This window comes from Mercenaria mercenaria, chromosome 18 (assembly GCF_021730395.1).
Source record: "Mercenaria mercenaria strain notata chromosome 18, MADL_Memer_1, whole genome shotgun sequence".
NCBI classification, from domain to species: domain Eukaryota; kingdom Metazoa; phylum Mollusca; class Bivalvia; order Venerida; family Veneridae; genus Mercenaria; species Mercenaria mercenaria.
In genome coordinates, this window is record NC_069378.1 from 20935736 (window position 1) to 20955700 (window position 19965).

Below are 19965 nucleotides of genomic sequence, written 5' to 3' on the forward strand. Positions count from 1 at the left end.
AAACTAGGTCAGTAGGTCATATATATAAAAAAACATTGTGACCTCTCTAGAGGCCATATTTTTCATGGGATCTGTATGAAAGTTGGTCTGAATATCCATTCTTTATGATATCTAGGTCAAGATTGAAACCGGGTCAACTGTGGTCCAAAACTAGGTCAGTAGGTCTGAAAATAGTAAAACCTTGTGACCTCTCTAGAGGCCATACTTTGAAATGGATTTTCATGAAAATGGGTCAGAATGATCAACTTGATTATATCTAAGTCAAGTTCGAAACTGGATTACATACCATCAAAAACTAGGTCAGTAGGTCAAATAATAGAAAAACCTTGTGACCTCTCTAGAGGCCATATTTTTCATGGGATCTGTATGAAGGTTGGTCTGAATGTTCATCTTGATGATATCTAGGTCAGATTCAAAACTGGGTCAACTGCGAACAAAAACTAGGTCAGTATATCTAAAAATAGAAAAACCTTTTGACCCCTCTAGAGGCCATATTTTTCAATGGATCTTTATGAAAATTGGTCTGAATGTTTACATGATGATATCTAGTTAAAGTTCTAAACTGGGTCACGTGCAGTCAAAAACTAGGTCATTAGGTCAAATAATAAAAAAACCTTGTGACATCTCTAGAGGCCATAGTTTTCATATGATCTTCATGAAAATTGGTGAGAATGTTCACCTTTATGATATCTAGGACTAGTTCAAAAGTGGGTCACGGGCTTACAAAAACTAGGTCATTAGGTCAAATAATAGAAAAACCTTTTGACCTCTCTAGAGGCCATATTTTTCAATGGATCTTCATGAAAATTGGTCAGAAATGTTATCTTGATGATATCTAGGTCAGGTTCAAAACTGGGTCACATGAGCTTAAGTACTAGGTCACTATGTCAAATAATAGAAAAAACCACGTCATACTCAGTTTATAACTGGGTCACATTGGGACAGGTGAGCAATTCAGGACCATTATGGTCCTCTTGTTTATAAACCGGGAAACCCTTATCAGAAATTGTAGACGAAAGTTTTTATCTTAAATTTATTAGGAAAACAACGATTTTCAACAGAATTTGATGAAAAAAATACATTGTAAGATCATCGAATATGCAGCATATAGGTGAATATGGCAAAAGTTTGATTTTTTAAAATCTGACACCACGATATGTGGGTTAGTCGCTTTAAACCGTTTTCTTTTCCCATTCAATTGTGTAATTGCAAGGAAACTAAACTTCTATATATATATATCTGTCATTCTTTGTGGATCACAACTTTAAATTAGATATTAAACCTTCTGTTATTGATATCAACAAAACTGCCATAAATTTAACATTTGTAAAATAATTTGTTTATTTCAAGGACTTAGAAATCAAGTTTTAGACTTCTTTTAATGTAATCTATCGTTGAAATGTTTAGGGTCTATCTCTATATAAATGCTAAATATGTGTATGTTTTGTAAAGAAACGAAATTGTCATCCGAGCCCGTATCTTTAATATACCACTTTGGCGCGGCTAAATTGAGTAGGGGATATTCTTCTCAGCGTAAGTGTTGTGCTACAGGAAGTGGTTGGAACTACAAACTTACAGACTTTTATGGCATCAACACAAAATTCGTTATTTCAAAATTTATAAAAATCAATGCAACTTGCGATTTTACGCATATATGTTTAGAATTAGCTGCGTCCTGTTTATCAACAGGAAAGTTCCGCAACCATTTTATCAAAGGATAGTTCTTTGTACAGCTCTGAAATTAGGTAGTCATGAAATGAAAAAATTGAAAATATTTTTGTCAGAAACCACCTGCCAGCTTTAACAATAAGTTGACAGAAATTTTCCCTGAGTGACCTTCTTCCAAGATTGTCCGAAGTATTCATATTCGTCGAAAACATGGCCTCTAGATGGTGTGGTCAATTTGTCCTATACGTATCTAGTGGAAACTTTCAAAATCTTCTTGTCATAAATGTCTTGCAGGATTTAATGATATTAATTGTTTGACCTTTTACCAAGTTTATTCAACACTATTTAGGTTACATAATGCGGGTTGTTGAATGGTAATCTCCCGTCTTAACTACCAAGCTCATCTGTGGGGTATTCTGTTAAAATTTCTTGCCATAGCAGTTCTTACTTCGACTGCATTTATTCTTGAAAATATAGTAACTGACAAATTATTTCGAAAGTCACATTAATTATGAATAAACAATATACTGAAAGCGTACTATCATTTTACTTTGTGATAATAAAAAGAAACACTTTATAATTATAATGTCCGGCAAAAAATTAATTATACACTCCTTGTTCAGACGATGACGGTCAATGTTGGGTTCACGTAGAATGGGATGATGATAGCAGTCCAGAAAAAGGCAGACAAAATGTTTATCGATATAAGACTGATGAAGATATGGAAGAGGATGTGAGGGAAACGGCGGTACAAGACCGAACACCTCCACCAGGAAAGGTTCTTGCTGTTGGTTGTAGAGTTAAACCTGGTACGGTTTTAATCCAACATTCTTAAACTTACAGATACATGAAGCGATTCAATTATATTGATTACACTTGCATCACTTTATGATGACAATACAAAAAAATCTATAAAAAATGATTCTTAAAAAACTGGAACGCACCAAGCGAAATAAGAGCAGACTTGGTTTACTGTCACGATCAATTCACGTTCTGTACCTATACGCTTGTAAGCGAATGAACCTGAATAACAATTCGAATTCTAACGTTTGAAGACAAATTAACAGATACGTATGACTAGCACATGCACACTGTAAGTTTACATGTAAGCTTACTTTATAAAGGCAAAATGATTTTGTTTGAAATATGGACGTCAATAAACCATCGTTTGAGATTTAAGTTAGATATGTAATAGCTAAAAGTTCCATCAGCAGACCGTACACAAACGTACCAAAAAGTTTGCTAAAAATTTGGAAATTCTAGAAACAAGTTGAGCAAAAGCAATATTGCCGTTCCTCCTTCTGTGCGGAAATGTCTAACTTTTGTCAAACTGTGATTTATTCTATAATCGAAAGCCTACAGTTAGGTCGTAGATTAAAATATGAATGTATCAAATGTACGGTTTATTTGAACGCTGCACTTTTTATCTTTACAAATCATACTTTTAAATCACAAAAACAAGGACAGGATAGCAATAATCACGTTTCCAGAACGCGGCCTTCCAAAACAAATCCTACAGCAGTTTATATATGTGTAAACGTAGTCCAAGTAAAACAATTTGACAAAAAAGACCAAACAAACACTTAACGAATACACAGGAGCATCGCCTTGTAACGGTCAATGGCAATAATCTAACCCGGTTAATTGCCTGTAATCCATCTTCTTTATCCCCAACAAGTTCCAAGGTTTCAGAAAAGTGTTAATAAAAGTCATTATAGGGAGGTGAATAACCTCCAAGGCGAAGTGTTATTAGATCATATTATCATGAGAAATGAGAATTTAATTAAATTATATTTCTCGTTTACGTTTATCTTTTCAACTGTATCGTGCATATTTTAGGAGAAAAGTTCAAAGAAGATCGTGCCAATAAAGAAGGAACCGTCATAAGATTCCATAAAAATCGTGCAGAGGTAAAAATATTAGCTTTCATTAAAATCACAAACACGAAACTTCAACGGATATACTGACAATGTATACAAGAAGAAGCCAACAATAATTATTCATGATAAATTGTAAATATTTCAATAATTGTTATCGAATGATCGCGCATGACGAAAAGTTTTGCCTCAAATAGACATTTGTCTACTACATCAATATTGCATTTTGTAGTGTTAATACGAAGTGATTTTAATATAATACTGCATTGTTTTCATAACTAAAAATTTCATATTCACATTTTTGATTTACTGACGCAGATGTTTTAGTTAGCTTATCAACTAAAAACATTAGATATTTTGCAGATAGGTTATTGTACCATTGAATTAAATGTTGAATTTATAAAAAATAGATGTTATAGTTCGTCTTTGAGTGGATATGTGTAATAATTTGAATATATGCATTCAGAGTGAAGAGCACTTTATAAATCTTATATGATTTAAATATCATACTCAGACAGGCATTGTGTCGTGATCTATGATTTCTTATCCACAGTGTTTCTAGTTCAAAAGCTATATATAGATTTAGATTGTTGGTTTTAGATAAATCTATGGGTCATAATAGTCGTTCTGAACGCAAAACTTGGAATTGAGCTCTTTAGAGTACAGTCAAGAGCAAAAAGTGCTCAATGGTTACGTTAAAGGGTAACAATTTCTTGTAACAGTAAATAAAAGTAACGGAAAAACAAAATTTTGTTCATGAAAGTAATAATTCAAATACCTTTACAAATGTCAAATACCTGTAAAATCCAATCTGATATGTAAAAATAGTCCAAATCCTGTCCAGATCAAATTTAAATCCCATCAGTATAAATTCCACAATATTTCACGACAGTTCAAAATTAAATATAATACAATGAATAAATCCTGTCTTCATAGGTAACTTTTTAAATCCGAAATTTTAATGTAAATCCTTCAAGAGTTAAATATCCAAACTGGTAATATTTTGTTATTAAGAAATACAGAAAACTTTCCCAATAAGATCTATAACTCTAAGTTCTGGCCTGGTGTAAGACAACACCCTATTTAACATATCATGGAAGGTTCCAGAACTTTCATGTAACACTAAACAAGGACAATCCTGACTTTAAAAATAACCATTACACCCTTTATCAGTATTGTGTAGAATATTCTGGAACACAATAGAATATAAAATCTGTGTTAAGTGCTGTGTGGCGGCCGTAAAAAGTCGCCCCGACTTCATCTCAGTGTTGTTATATTTTCTGGTCCTTCGGGATCATTGATTTCAACTCATTTAGATTTGAAAATTGAATACAGCTTAAGCCGGTGCTAGGGGGCGTGGGCAGTGTTGCACTTTCCATTACTGCTCATGAACAGACTCAATCAAACCGAGTCTGCAATTTTCACTGTTTGCTTTGTTCTCGGTGCTTTCGAGGGATCAACTTTCCAGATTATATATTGCTTGCATGATGTCTCAAAACTAGGTTAATAAACAATGACTCACCAATAAAGTAAAACTTTATCAAATCGTCACGGAGAACATTATAGGAAAACAACGATTTTCAACAGAATTTGATGAAAAATACATTGTAAGAACATCGAATATGCAGCATATAGGAGAATATAGCAAAAGTTTGATTTTTTAAAATCTTACACCACGATTTGTGGATTAGTTGCTTTAACTTTCCTGTAATCTGTACACACGCGGTAAGATTTGTTAGACTTTGGAACAAGAATACACGGAGAACTCCAGTTCAGTTACTGTTGCTTGGTTCAATGAAATCAGTGTCCAACAAATATTTAATTTCTTCTTTTAAATGTTTCTGCTTTATAGGGTTCATTCTGTATGGATGTTGTTTGATTGGAGTGGAATCTGTAAGTTCAATGTCATAAAAAATATTATCAGTTCTAGTAGGTTCATCTGGAAACAAATGTTCATATTCATTGATAAGTTGTTTCAGCTGTTCTCTTTGTTGAGGTTCCAACTGAGAAAGTTGTTCATCCAGATGTTGTAAAATGTCTGAATTCTCAAGTTTTATTTGACCATGGAGGGTGTAGTTACCATGTTCAAAACCGCATTCAGTTGAATTTTCAATTTCCTCACTTACAGGTAAATTTACACTAACAGGATGTGGGACAGAGATATTTCCATCAATGTATTCTTTTAACATACCCTGAAATCCCGAAATTAAGCCGCTGCTTATTTTAAATTTTCGTAAGGATTTGGTGGCTTATTATCGACACTGGCTTATTTTGGAGTCCTGCGAACTTTTAAGTACATATATTCAGTAACGGTTTAAAACCCGGCGTATTTTCGAGTACCGAAATACTGAAGATACGAATTCATATATTTTGCTTTTAAGTAAAAACATCGACGTCGGTAAATACTCACACTTCTGACATACCAGTTTTACAGTTTTGTTACAATTTATTACAATTTCTTAATGAAAATAATCCTATGCTAACAGATAATTACCCATTAAATAGTTTTAGCTGGCCTAACAAACAAATACACCTATGAATTAATCGGCTAACGGGTATGAATAACTTACACAATAGGTGATAAACACTGCATTATATATTATAAAGATCGGTAACCTTAATTAGTAGAATTACTGACGTGACAAGAAGTGTTTGAGACAGGAATTTTTTTTTGTTTGCTTTTAAAGTTTTAATTTGTCCATGGTTTTGAATATCAGCACAACTTGCATTGTTTTAGTTGTTTTTATTCCAAAGTATGTTTTATTGCTATTACGTGTGGAAATAAATCTGCTATGTACACGTTGGTTACTTTTGCTATCTCATATGGTGTCCTAACAAAGTCATTGATACTATTACTGATACAAACGAACTGGACGGCTTATTTATGAACCTTTTTTGCCTGTAGTGAAATGGTGGCTTATTTTCGAGACCGGCTTATTTTCAAAACCGGCTTATTTTCGGGTTTTCGGATTTTTTAAAATTATTTAAGATTTTGTGGTATTTTATTTACACCTCAATGACCTGGCATGAGCATTTCATGAGCAAGGGTAAGAAGTTCCTGACACAATCTGGTAATTAACTGTCCATTTATCATTAGCTGGTCCATGATTTTCTCATTAAAATCCCATGTTTAACAAAATAGCAGGCAGGGACTTGTGAGGCTTTTTCACTAACAGCCTTTTGAAATAATAATGCAATTTCAGGATCATCGTTTTGTTCCTGAATAAGCTGTGACAGCGAGTTATGACCTTGGTCATTGAAAAGAGAACGGTCAGAGAAAGTGTCAGAGTCTGTAAATCGAACAGACAGATTTGAAGAGACAGAATTATCTGTCTCAGAATTAAATGTTTGATAATAGTATCAGACAAATCTATGTCTGACTCGGGATCACTCTCAATGGCTTTCTTGGCCATAGAACGGGAAACTGCACAAGAAGGGTAAAGGTCAGTAATTTCCTGCTCAACTGGATCAGGTTTTTGATCCAAACAAGGTGTATTAGTTACAAGTGGATTTATTACAATTATATCTCCAGCTAGGTCATTTCCTAACAGTAAATGGACAACTTTAAATGGTAATTCAGGTCTAATACCCACAGTCACAGGGCCAGTAACCAAATTTGAGGTAAATGAACATTATGGAAGGGTATAGAAACAAAACCACACGTCAACCCTTGAATAAGTACATTTGTACTAGAAAAAACTTCTCAGAAAAAAGGCATGACATCTGAACGAATAAGATATCGAGAAGCTCCAGTATCCCTTAGGAATTTAATAGGAGCAGACTGGGTAGAATACCCGATAAGTGATATAGAACTTTCAGATATAAATGGTTTATAAACCTCAATGATAGAAGCAGAATTAGATTCCTTGACCTCTATAAAAGTATTAATATCAGTACAAGACTGGGGTTTAGGCTCCAGAGAGGTAAGGCCTGTAGGTCTTGTCTTATCTCTTTCCTGCTTCCTCTTTAGAGAGAAACATTGAGAGATAATGTATCCAGGTTTCTTGCAATAGCTGCAAGTAGGTGGAGACAAGGTTTTTTTCAGCAGGTTGATAACCTGTAATTTCAGCAGGTGTATTACCTGTAAATTGTGATTGTTAAGAACTTCCTGTATTAGAATTTTTACCAGATGAGAACCTAGAATTATTTTTTGAAAAAGAGGGTCTCTTGTTGAAAATAATTGTTTGTTGAAGGAAATTTTATGAGTAAAAGTATAATCACCAGCCAATCTAGCAGCCTTTTCTAGATTTTCAACCTGTTTTTCATTAAAGAAAGTTTTGACATTGGTGCCAACACACTTTTTAAATTCTTCAGTTAACATTAACTGCCTAAGTTTATCATATCTAGTATTCTTTGATGTACACCACCTATCAAATAACTGCTCTTTAACTCGGGAAAATTCAACAGGGTCAGGTCAGACACCTTTCTGCAATTTTGAAATTTTTGCCTGTAAGCCTCAGGAACAAGCTCATAAACTTTGAAGATTAAATTTTTTACATAATCATAATATGAGCTTTGTTCTACAGACAGCTGTATATAAATTTCACGGACTCTGCCTGTTAGAACACTTTGTAAAAGAATACTCAAATTTTCCTTAGGTCATTTAAGATTTTCAGCTATTTTTTCAAAATGCATGAAATATTTATCAACTTCATTTTCTTGAACAGGTAGAACTAACCTTATATGTTTGGTGACATCAAAGTGAGAAGAATTTTGAGGTCCTGTACTTCTACTTGCCAATTCTAACTTCTTATTGCATTCATTTTTCCTCTCTCTCTCTCTCTCTCTCTCTCTCTCTCTCTCTTTTTTTTTCTCTCTCTCTCTCTTCCTCTCTCTTTCTCTTTCTTCACTCTCCCTTTCCTTCTCCCTTTCTAACTGAAATCTAACTGCATGTCTTTTAAGCCTAAATCTCTCTGAGTTCAACAATGACTCAGCTGATGAATCAAAAATGTCTTCATCCATGAAAGTATTAAACACTTATATTCTTGATTTCTTGTTTAAGCATGGATGACTTTACTTCAGAAATGTTATAATGCTTTGCATTTAGAAGTAAATCAGATTTCTTTGCTAACTAGAAGAACTCCTGGGATGGCTTAGCCACAAACCTATCAATATCAAACGACAATTTCATAGCTGCTTGTATGTATACTGTACCAAAAAGAATAAAGAAGTTTTTCTACAAAATAATCTGTAAAATTAGGCTGAAAGATCTCAAAATATTAAATTCAAAAGTAAAGCTTTCAATGGTTTATCCAGGACGATCCCCCAATTTCGGTTACGTTAAAGGGTAATAATTTCTTGGTACAGTAAATAAAAAGTAACAGAAAAAACAAACAAACTATTAACAATAACACAATTTTATTCATGAAACAAATAATTCAAATACCTTAAAAATGTCAAATAGCCGTAAAATCCAATCTAATATGAAAAAATAGTCCAAATTCTGTCTAGGTCAAATTTAAATCCAATCAGTATAAATTCCACAATATTTTACAACAGTTCAAAATTGAATTTAGTATATCTAAACAATCAATACTAGTAAATGCTTTCTTCAAAAATAACTTTTTTAATCCACAGTTTTAATGTTAATTCTTCAAATGTAAAAGGTTCAAATTGGTAATATTTTGTTATTAAGAAATATAGGAAAGTTCCCAATAAGATCTATAATTCTTAAGTTCTGGCCAGGTGTCAGACAGCACCATGTTTAGTATATTATGGAACGTTCTAGAACTTTCATGTTACTCTAAGAATAAAAAAAAACATTCTGGAAAACAAAGAACAATCCAAACTTTAAAAATAACTGTTACCTCCTTTATCAGTATTGTGTAGAATATTCTGGAACACAATAGAAAATAAAAACTTGTTTACGTGATGTCTCAAAAGTAGTATGAATAAACAATGACTTACAAATAAAGTAAAACCTCTTTAAGGGGAATGACATATACATAACATTCGAAAAACAACGTGAAATTTTCAGCGACAATGTATGTACTTAATTCAGTAACAACGGTACCGTATTGAAATACATGTACATTCATAACAACATTGAAAAAGTCTGGTGATTCACATCAGTTGTAAATATTATGCGTTTAATGGATTTGTTACATTGCACGAAATAGCTTGATGTGAATCAATGATCCATTTCTGAAAACATATTTTTCAGTGTATTAAAATGAATATTATATTCTTGTGCATATGACATAAACATTGGAAGCCTCTATGGTGATATTCCCTTCTGCGAGTTGACAAAATTCTTGTAACCATCCCTGATATAAGATATTTATTCAATTTTGTTTTCTCTAGTGATAGACAATATTAATGTAACCAGCATTGTTATGTGATATTTATTTATGATAATATGATAACTGTTCTACAAAAAGATAAGATGGGACGATGGTACTCGAGGTAGATATGGGTTTGGAAGTCCTGCAGCTGAAATTGTACTAATGATGGATCCAGGTATTTCATTTTTTCTAATCGTTATTTTACTTAATTATTATCAAATTAGACGCTGATAAGCAGCAAGGTTGAAGTATTTTATCCCACTGCCGAATATGAAGGGAATATAGTATCATCCGTCCGTCTGTCCGTGCATTTGTGCGTCCGTGCATTCATAACACTTTTTCTCCGGATGTGTAGTGTACTAAATAGCTTAATGTTTTAATTATCTCCTTTTCTGCTTTTTACTCCTAAACCAGTTGTCCGGAGCATAACATAGTTATTGTTAAAACTTTTTATTTAATCTCTTTCTCATTTTGCCATAACACTTTAACTGGAGTATATCTCCAAAACAAACTGCAGAAGGGACTTTATTTAAATTTCACAGAAAGGCCATTGAGAAAATGCAATGTATAAGAACCATAAGAACTTCTGCTAGTGAAAAGAGTAAAATGATACCTTCGGGTGTATTTTATATTACAGCAATCCGACATCTTTCACTCCGCGATCGTATACGACAATCACAATGTTCCAATAATTGTAAGACAGTGTAAATTACGTATCTCTTAATACATTTTTACAAGGTTTAAATGCTATAAAAAATGTTGGTTAAACAGAAATAAATGATTGCATATGTATTTTCTGACGGTTAAAAATGTTCTAGAGAATTTTTCTCACTTCTTTTGCAGAGGAATAGAGTTTAAACATGTATAAAATTCCCATAATTATACCAAAATAATGACATGCAACCATATTGTTTCGTCAGGACTTGATTTATTATCATATAGATGGTATACTAAAATTTCACTCCTTTCCAAATCCTTTATTGATATTTTATGTGCCTTAACTATAAGGAATGAACACACCCTATGTCGGGGAATACATATATTACCAAATCTACTCTCTAGCATGTAATCTCTGCTAAACTCTTTCCTTTATTGAATTATTGGTCTTTAAATAAAATATAAAAGAACTATATAATTGACACTTTTTTTAAAAAATAACTCTGAAATATGTTTTCCAGAAAGAACAGCTAATCCAAATGTACGGAAAGGAGGAAATAAATACGATGTCTGGGGTAATTATTCATGTACAAATATACCTAAATACTTACAAAAGATAGATCTATAATGTTACAGCATGATTTGTCTTAAGTTGGAAACAAAAGAACCTGATATTAATTTACCTTTTCATTCACCAGATTATACAATCAAGTCGTTGTCCATGTTTTACGTCTGTTTTTTACACTCTGCTGTCTACATGCATCGAACGTCCTCACAACCTCTGTGTAGAAATTATCTTCTCATTGACATTGCCTAAAATTGTACCTTTTCTATTTATTTATTCGATTCATTTAATATAATCTAAAGAGTGTTTTCCTTTAAATAAGTACGAATTCGATATCACTGTAGAAATTATAACAAAATTAGCGAACTCATTATATCGATGATCTACCAAAGAGTCATGTAATAAAATGAAACATTACTGATGTTTCAGATGTACCAAAGGTTACATTGACAGAGAAGTACATACCACGTATAGCTCAAACGATGTCTTCTGGTTGGCAGGCTGTGGGTACCGAACTAGGATTGACAAATGTCCAAATGGGTCTCATAATGAGAGATTTCCGAAAGTCAATCGTCAATCAGATAGTTCAAATGCTGAGCATTTGGAAGCGAAAACCGGAGAATACTACATTGGATGTCCTTGTAGAATCCATGGTAGCATCTGGTGCGACGTTTGATAAGGACTTGCTACGGAACATCATAAGCGAAATACGTCAAGAAAATGAATCGCAATAAGAACTGTGCACAGTAATTGATCCGGACAAAAGCAAGAGAATCGGAGTTTTTTTTTCTTATTTGGATAAATATTGACATTCATTCTGGCAATGCGATTTGCAGACGTATTCATCGCAGTAATTTTATTTCGAAGCTGTAAGATCATGATTCGTCAAAATTGGACATTAATTATATACCTTCAATTTTATCACTTCAAAAACATGACGACAAATGATAAGATAAAATGTCCAGTATCGTACGAACAGCTAGATTCATCGCATGTTGTAAATAAACGTTTACAGAGAAAGTTTAGATTATTAAGAAAGTTTAATTTCTGCTTTGAGTAATCTTAAAAATGAAAACAGATTATAAATGTTTGAAACTTCGATTAGTTTGATCATCCAAATCAGTAACAGGTGTGTTTGCTTACCTCAAGCTGCAAACAAAAATAAAGTTATACATCATTCTAAAGGTTTTAATGGTCAATAGTAGAAAAATTTAAATTTCAAAAAAGTCTTAGATGTCAATTGTATGGCGATTTCTTTTATTTTTCTGTCCTACAGAAAAAATATCTTTTGAAATTTTAAAAATAAATACAGAAAAGAACGTTGCTTTTATGCTAACGATGATGTCCTTCATGTTTTACAACAATCCATCGACACATAAAGCCATTTGAAATTTCAAAACATTCCTTTGTTAGAAAATACCCTTTTACAACCGGGTTATGACGATTATTTCAAAACTTATGACATTTTGAAAACTTTTGAAAAAAAAATCGTAATTTGCCATCTGTGATGTATAATTTGAATAACAGGATCAAAATCATTTTCTGACGATTATGCAAAACTCTCATATTTTGACATTTTTAAGAGTTCCATTAATACCACCCATCGAGTTGTATATAGAATGATGTATACAGCGGAAATCAAAGTCAAGGGGAAACGTAGTTACGGTAAATCAAACTAGTTAGATTGCAGGAAGGATATTTATTTTATCTGATTAATTAATAGTTCTTTAATGTGCTACTGATCTTAATTTCTAGATATATAATCAATGAGTGTCTGTACATTTTTATCATCGTTTGTGTTGTTTGAACGGCAGCATTGACAATAAGTTCTTTGAATCCTGTGGTGGACCTGTGTCAAGTCATATTACAAAGAGACATGCAGTAATCGGTTGTGCTTGCAAGCGGTCTATATCATTTTATAGTATTATGTCTGTTTTATCATGTGATACCATCTTCCAAATCTTGAGGAATTGGTTATGCTTGAGCAAGGTCGAGCTCGGAGGCCTATTTATCGTATAATGGTAGTCATCAATCGCGTCTAGCACAGCTTGTGTATATGTATCTAAATATATCAAAAGTGATTTCAGACGTAGTTGTAATAGTATAAATAGCTTACAATAAGATCCTACTTGGTCCTCGTATTGCTTATTCATTGAATTAATAATTAATTTCGTTGTTTCTTAAATAGTTATATTAATATTCTGTCTTTACATTTACAACTAAATTTTATTCTCATATCATAAGTTTGGTTGACGAAAGCTAATCGAGAGGCGTTAATTTCAGGTCTAAATTACATATATGCTTCTGGCAGCGGTCTTTGATGTTGTTTTTTCTGTTGGATGTTTTTTCCTTTGTTATGCAATTGATCCGTATTTTTCTGATACATCTTATTTGCGTTCATGTAATGTAATTCTTATTTAACTTATCACGATGCATACACTTAAAGGAAAATGCTTGTGTTAAGAATGTTTGGTCAAGGTATGGATCAAGTAATATCACATGATAATTATATTAGACATATCATTACCAGTAGTTGTAGAAAGAAACATTGCTCGGAGAAACCTTCTGAATAGAAGTGACCAATTTTACAGTAATACAATCTGTAAATTGATCCTTTGGAAGCAAATAATGCAACCGAGAATAATAATAGCAGACTCGGTTTGACTGAGTCTGTTCTTGAGAAGTAATGAAATGTGCAACACCTCTCACGCCCCTAGCAGCGGCTTAAGTAGGCGGAACTCTATTACACATATGTTGAATGGACTCCATGATCCCAAAGAAACAGAAAATATAACTCTTGTTTGCAAACTTCATTCTTTTATCAGATATTGAAGCTAGGGGAACAGATGGTTCTAAGGTTCCAAGTGTTTATTGTATTTTGAAGTTTGCGGAACAGTGTGTTGCATACTGTAAATATTAATAATGATAAATTTGTTTTTGGTGAAAGGAATTTTGCTAAATCCACGTTCAACGTTTTTTGTTTAAAAAAGAAGGTTTTGCGATGTTAATCGTCTGATTTACACTGTTCAGGTTCAGATGCACAGGGAATTATCCAAGCATCTGAACGAAGGACTATGGTAAATAAGAGGATAAACCACAATACTGTTTTGTCATTCTTACATGCTCGTTAAATATTTTGACCTTCATCCAACAGTTGTAGGTCGCATCACTTGAGCTTCATTTTCGTTTTTATGTAAGTGATAATTCAGCAATTGTTTTCGACATCTAACCATTCTTCATTGTTTTAGTTATGCACATGTTATGTTATGTTATGCACAATATATGTTGTTATGTTATGCACGATATATGTGTTTGGATCGTTTATAATAACATTTGATTGTTCGGATTATTGAATGTAAACAATCGACTTTTTGGCATATCAAACGTTTGAAAAATTCAATATTTTGACATTGATACGAGTCCATTTTTTTACATTTAAATCTTTCTTTGCACATTTGTATTTATACTAAATCTTGATAAATATATATATTATAATCAAATACAAATAAGGGAAATAAGTAGAAAATAGAATGAAAATAAAAAATATACATAATTATTAAGTCTGTATGCATTTCCAGTTTCATCGGTGTAAATAGAATCACATAATTAGTGATAATATGACGTTATTAAGAGTGTCAGTTAGTACAATACGGAATTTAATTTCATAACTATACATATTCAACCAAGTGAAAGCCTTTCTTTCTGTCACGTAACGATACAATAGATAACAGTTTTGTATTGTGTGATTTAAAATGGGTTAATGGATTTTATATAAGTAACAACATCCAAACGACAACTCCATATCAGTAGTTCTGGATTCCTTCCCTTGTATAATACTACGAGTAAAATTATAAAAGAATACGATACCTTTTTTTATCTCTAAAGTAGAACAGATAAGTATGATCACTCAATTTCTTAGTGAGAGCATTTCCTATCCGATGACCGTTGCTTCCGTTCAAATTTTGATGATAATTTGTTTTCAGTTTTTTTGGGGGCGCTTTTAGTAAAAACATGACAATGTACCCATCTATCATTAACGTACATATTATCAGAGAGGAATATTAGTTTCTAATATTTGTTGAGAAGTATCTTGAAATGTTTTCAGTCGACATCTATAATGTGTGAATATTTGTTTTTCTTTCATTTCATTTCTTATTATGGTATGAAATAAAGAGGTTATTTAACAGATTTGAGTACAATACTGCATTCTGTTGGACTCGTACACAGCAGCAATAATCCATATTTGGACTCGGCATTCTATGTTCAAATATAGAATATACATTAAAACTTTTACAACGTTTGACATGCCAAATGACTGAGTGAAGTTTAACTAACATTTGTATTGCCTAATGTGTAAACAGATTTTTAATATCTAATGTGTAAACATATTTTTAATATCTAATGTGTAAACAGGTTTTTAATATCTAATGTGTAAACAGATTTTAATATCTAATGTTTAAATCGATTTTTAATATCTAATGTGTAAACAGGAAATAAAGCCAAAAAAGTACATGCTTCTTTGTTACCTTATTAGACCCTAAATTCTTTATATTTTTAACCTAGATGACATTTTCAAATAATGTTACTCTAAGGTAAACCTAAATGGGACAAGGGTTTCGTTGCCGAGTTGTTAAGGTCGGATCATATGACCCTCAATGATGTGGGTGCGGTATAGAACTTTTTCATGAGGAAACTCTCGAACAAGCTTTAAGTTACTAAAGGTCGATGGTTCTACCAAGATGCCTGCCCGTATGACGAACGCATTGAAAGAGTTGTGTTAGCACCAGGAAAAATATTCTGTTTGAGTATAAAGGCAGTAACATTTAAATTCTCAACTGAAAGAGGGGGACATGTATTTGCCACCTTGTCCGTCCGTCCGTGCGTCCGTCACACTTCTTGTGTGGAGGATATTTAAGGTACCAATTTGTAACTTTATACAATGATAGAGCTCATTAAGAGCAAGTGAATTGACAAGGAACCTTAACTCTATGTGGTCCCATTTCTAAATCATCTTTCCTTTTTGAAAATAACTTGAATACTATGTAATGTATTGACTAGACACTTTACATATTGATAATTGTCAGTGAGAGAAAGTGCAGTAACAAGGAACCATAACTCTATGTGGTCCTATTTTTCAATTATTCTCGTTTTTGAAAACATTGTCCAGGGTATAACTTGTCTACTATTTTAAGGTATAGACTTCATACTTTACAGATTGATAGAGGTTAGTGAGAGGGAGTGCAGTGACAATGAACCATAACTCTATGTGTCCCATTTTTGAATAATCTCCTTTTTTAAAAAACCTTGTCCAGGGCATAAATCGAACATTTCTTTCTTGGTAATGTATATATTTACTTTGAAGTCATTTGGTGACTCATTTCAAAGATTGACAAGAATATTGTCACGCTACTTTTAGACATTTACGTTGTCATTTTCACAACTTCTTGTCACCTAACTTATTCAAGTATCAAGTATACTTCTTTATTCCGCAATAGATTAATTTGTTTTCAAATAAAATACATGTTCTTCATTTGTTATGTTCCCATCTCGCATGTACATTTCTCCTTAACACAATCTCCGTGACTGAGAAACCCCTTATGCTACAATAATTTCGGGGATTATCCATCGGTGTTACCGATCGCCCTGTCTTAAATCTGATATTAAATAAAACAATTCCTCATTTTTATTTCCGTTTCGGACATGTTAACATTATGTGTGATTGCATCAGCGTCCGTCCGTTGGCCGTCCGTCCGTCCTTCCGTGTGTCCATCCATCATAATTCGTGTTCGTAGCATACCTTAATAACCATTCAAGGTATTTAGGTTAAACTTTGCAGATGGGTAGTCAGCGATAGGAAGATGTGCAGATAGCATGATCCAGGTTGATGTGTCAACGCTTAAGTTCACAAATGCAGCTCAAAGGTCAATTGTATCCATCATATTTCGTGTCAGTAGCATAATTTAATAACTATTCAAGGTATTGACTTAAAACTTAACGTATGGGCAAGTCGCGATGAAACGGAGTGAAGAGCGCTTGAACCTAATACGTAAGTCAAAGGTCAAGGACATAAATTGTGACAGTGAATTCTAATTACAATTCTGTCTTTTGTATTTTGTGTCCAGAGTTCTACTTCAAAATTATTCAAGTTATGGACTTTAAACCTGGAATACAGGTTTGTGGCGATGAGACGATTTGAGCATTGCAAAGTTTTCACATTACTATACACCCGCACACAAACACATTAATCCCCTCCCCCCCCCCTCCCCCCCCCCCCCCCCCCCCCCCCCCCAAACTACAAAATATCCTTTTTGAAAATCACAGAAATTCTTCAAAATGATGCTCGGTATACAGTACGCGATATTGCACGCATTGTTGGCATTTCATTATCAACAATTCATTTTATTTCAAAGAAAATATTGAAACTAAGAAAGATTTCTGTTAGGTGGGTACCCCCATCTTTTGACAGACGACCAAAAAAAGGCTACGTGTTGAAACTGGCAAAAGATTGCTAAAAAAATTCCCAAAATACGACAAAAAGGTTTTTGCAAATGTTGTTACATATAATGAAACCTGGGTGCATTATTTTGGGCCTGTCAGAAAGGTTGGGAACAAAATACGGGCCACCAAACATTGCTAAAGGCCAATAATTGCAAAACGCACTTTGAGTGCAAAGTTTTGTATGCCATATTCTTCTCCAGCGAAGGTATAGCAGTCCAGATTCTAGTAAAAAAAAAAGGGTAAAAGTGTGAATGGTAGGTACTACCGTGACGTTATCTTGATTTTTTTTTTAAAGAAGTACTACAACAAACGTCGCCCAGTCACAGGTTTCAACATGTTCGACTGATGCATGACAATGCTCCAGCGCACAGTAACACAGTTTTTTTTGAGTCGGAGAGAGTTACTATCCCACCACATCCACCTTATTCCCCAGATCTGGCGTCATGCGACTTTTTTCTGTTTCCAAAACTGAAAAACTTCTTTTCTGGTCGGAAATATCGATCGCGACTAGATCTCTGTTCTGCTGTCCATCAGTACCTCCGTAGTATACCAAAATCAGCCTACCGTTACGCTTTTCGGAAATGGATCCATTGACTAAAATTATGCATTTTTCAGCACGGGGAATATTTTGAGGGTATGAAATGACAACATGCACGTTTCCATCAGTTTTCAAGGTTTCAGACCACAATACACAATACTTTTCGAACACTCCTCTTACACGATACTATGTGTTATAAAATATTAAGGTCTTATTTTCTATTTAAACTTTATCTTTTATGTCATTTGAATAAAGTTGACAAAGCATTCTGAAGCCAGCTTCTCTAAACTATGGTCCGTAGGTAGACATGTGCAGGTAGAAATGAATATGGAAAGCCCGGAAATGACTCATTTTCTGAAAATTGGTTCGGAATACCCAAATACACTGTTCCAAAATGGCTTTATCTATAGAATCAGTATCACATTTTATACTAGAATTCAGAAAAAATATACAATTCTTACAGAAGTAGGTAGAAAGGTAGATAAGTAGATAGATTTAGAAAAAAATATGATAACACGCCTTGTGCATTAGCATACCCTGTCGTTCCATGCACTTAAATAGCATTTGCTTTTCATACAAACAATGATAATATTATATCATTTGCCTCCAAACATGAAAACTAGTACTAATGCAAAGACATGTGATGTGCATTTTAGCCGAAAAGGAAGATTGATTTTCGAAAACTCTTTACTGTTCAGCTCAAAGTGAAAGAAAGAAATCTGAGGAGGGACCTAGATAATGTTGGAACAACTTCTGGCCCAAGCCATGTGTATGTATTTAATTTAATGCTTGTATTAAATGTGATGTATACATGTGTGAATATATACACACAATAAAATTTGAATAAATTAATCTAAAAGAAAGAAATGTCTCTCAAATATATCTCCCAGACATTCAGCGCTATAGTGCTAAATTTACTTTCTGACTTGAAAGTAGACTAAAGGACAATACTAATTTCCAAGGAATGATAAATACCATATCATATGTGTAGCTGTGAACCGATTTAATATTTCTTCAAACAATACATTTTCTTTACGGACAACGTTTGGACCATCGCATTTGTATTTGTGTTGAAACGACAATGTTCTAAACGACGATGATGAAAGTCAAAACTACGATGATGAAAGTCGAAAGCCGAAAGCCGAAACCACGCTGGTGATAGTCGAAATCACAATGGTGAAAATTCAAAATGAAAATGATGGAAACACGAAACAATGATGGTGAAACGCGATCTCATTTCGACTTCGTCTTTTCCTTATCATGGCTTCGATTTTTGACCTTGTTTTCACCATGATTGCTGTTTTGGTTTCCGACTTTTTTATTTTCACTATCGCAGTTTCAACTTTCGTCATTGTAGTTTCGACTTTCAGCATCGTAGTTTTGCATTCCAGTTGCACATTTGCAATGCGATCTCAGTATGATTATGGATGTCTGTATCTCAAGATAACTCCTACACATAAATTATTTTGATAATAGCTGTATCAACTGTTATTGATTTAAAGCAATTTGTGGAAGCCGGAAGTCGAAGCAACTATGATGAAAGTCAAAATCACGATGACTAAAGTCGAAAACACCTGTGGTTTTGTTCGGAATTTCTGTTCGTCTGACCAGAGTTACATAAAAGGCAAACAAGTTTATGTCGCATGTATCTCAAAAGGTATCTGACTCAGAGTCATAAAACATAACTGGATTTTATACAGGATATGAAGTTGTGCATCGTGGGTGTTTTGTTTGGAATTTCACTCAACCAGACCAGACTTATGGTCCCTGACTCAGTAAAAAATTCACATTAAGTGCTTAATGATTTTGTGCTGCATATATCTTAAACTATTTCACCTAGAGCCATGAAACAATATAATAATATTACACAACATGTGA

The 19965-nt window shown here is 33.2% G+C and overlaps 1 protein-coding gene across 4 annotated transcripts in view; it reads left to right on the forward strand.

Moving 5' to 3' along the window:
* LOC128550611 (uncharacterized) overlaps positions 1–15561 on the forward strand; it is a 37891-nt gene extending 22330 nt beyond the window's left edge. For all 4 annotated transcript variants that reach the window (XM_053529913.1, XM_053529914.1, XM_053529912.1 and 1 more), the window contains 5 exons: positions 2292–2477; positions 3508–3578; positions 9926–10004; positions 11008–11061; positions 11481–15561. In XM_053529913.1, the coding sequence (XP_053385888.1) occupies positions 2292–2477; positions 3508–3578; positions 9926–10004; positions 11008–11061; positions 11481–11785 (695 nt within the window). In that variant the 3' untranslated portion in view covers positions 11786–15561. The remainder of the gene's footprint in view (positions 1–2291; positions 2478–3507; positions 3579–9925; positions 10005–11007; positions 11062–11480) is intronic.
* The last annotated feature ends 4404 nt before the right edge of the window (positions 15562–19965 follow it).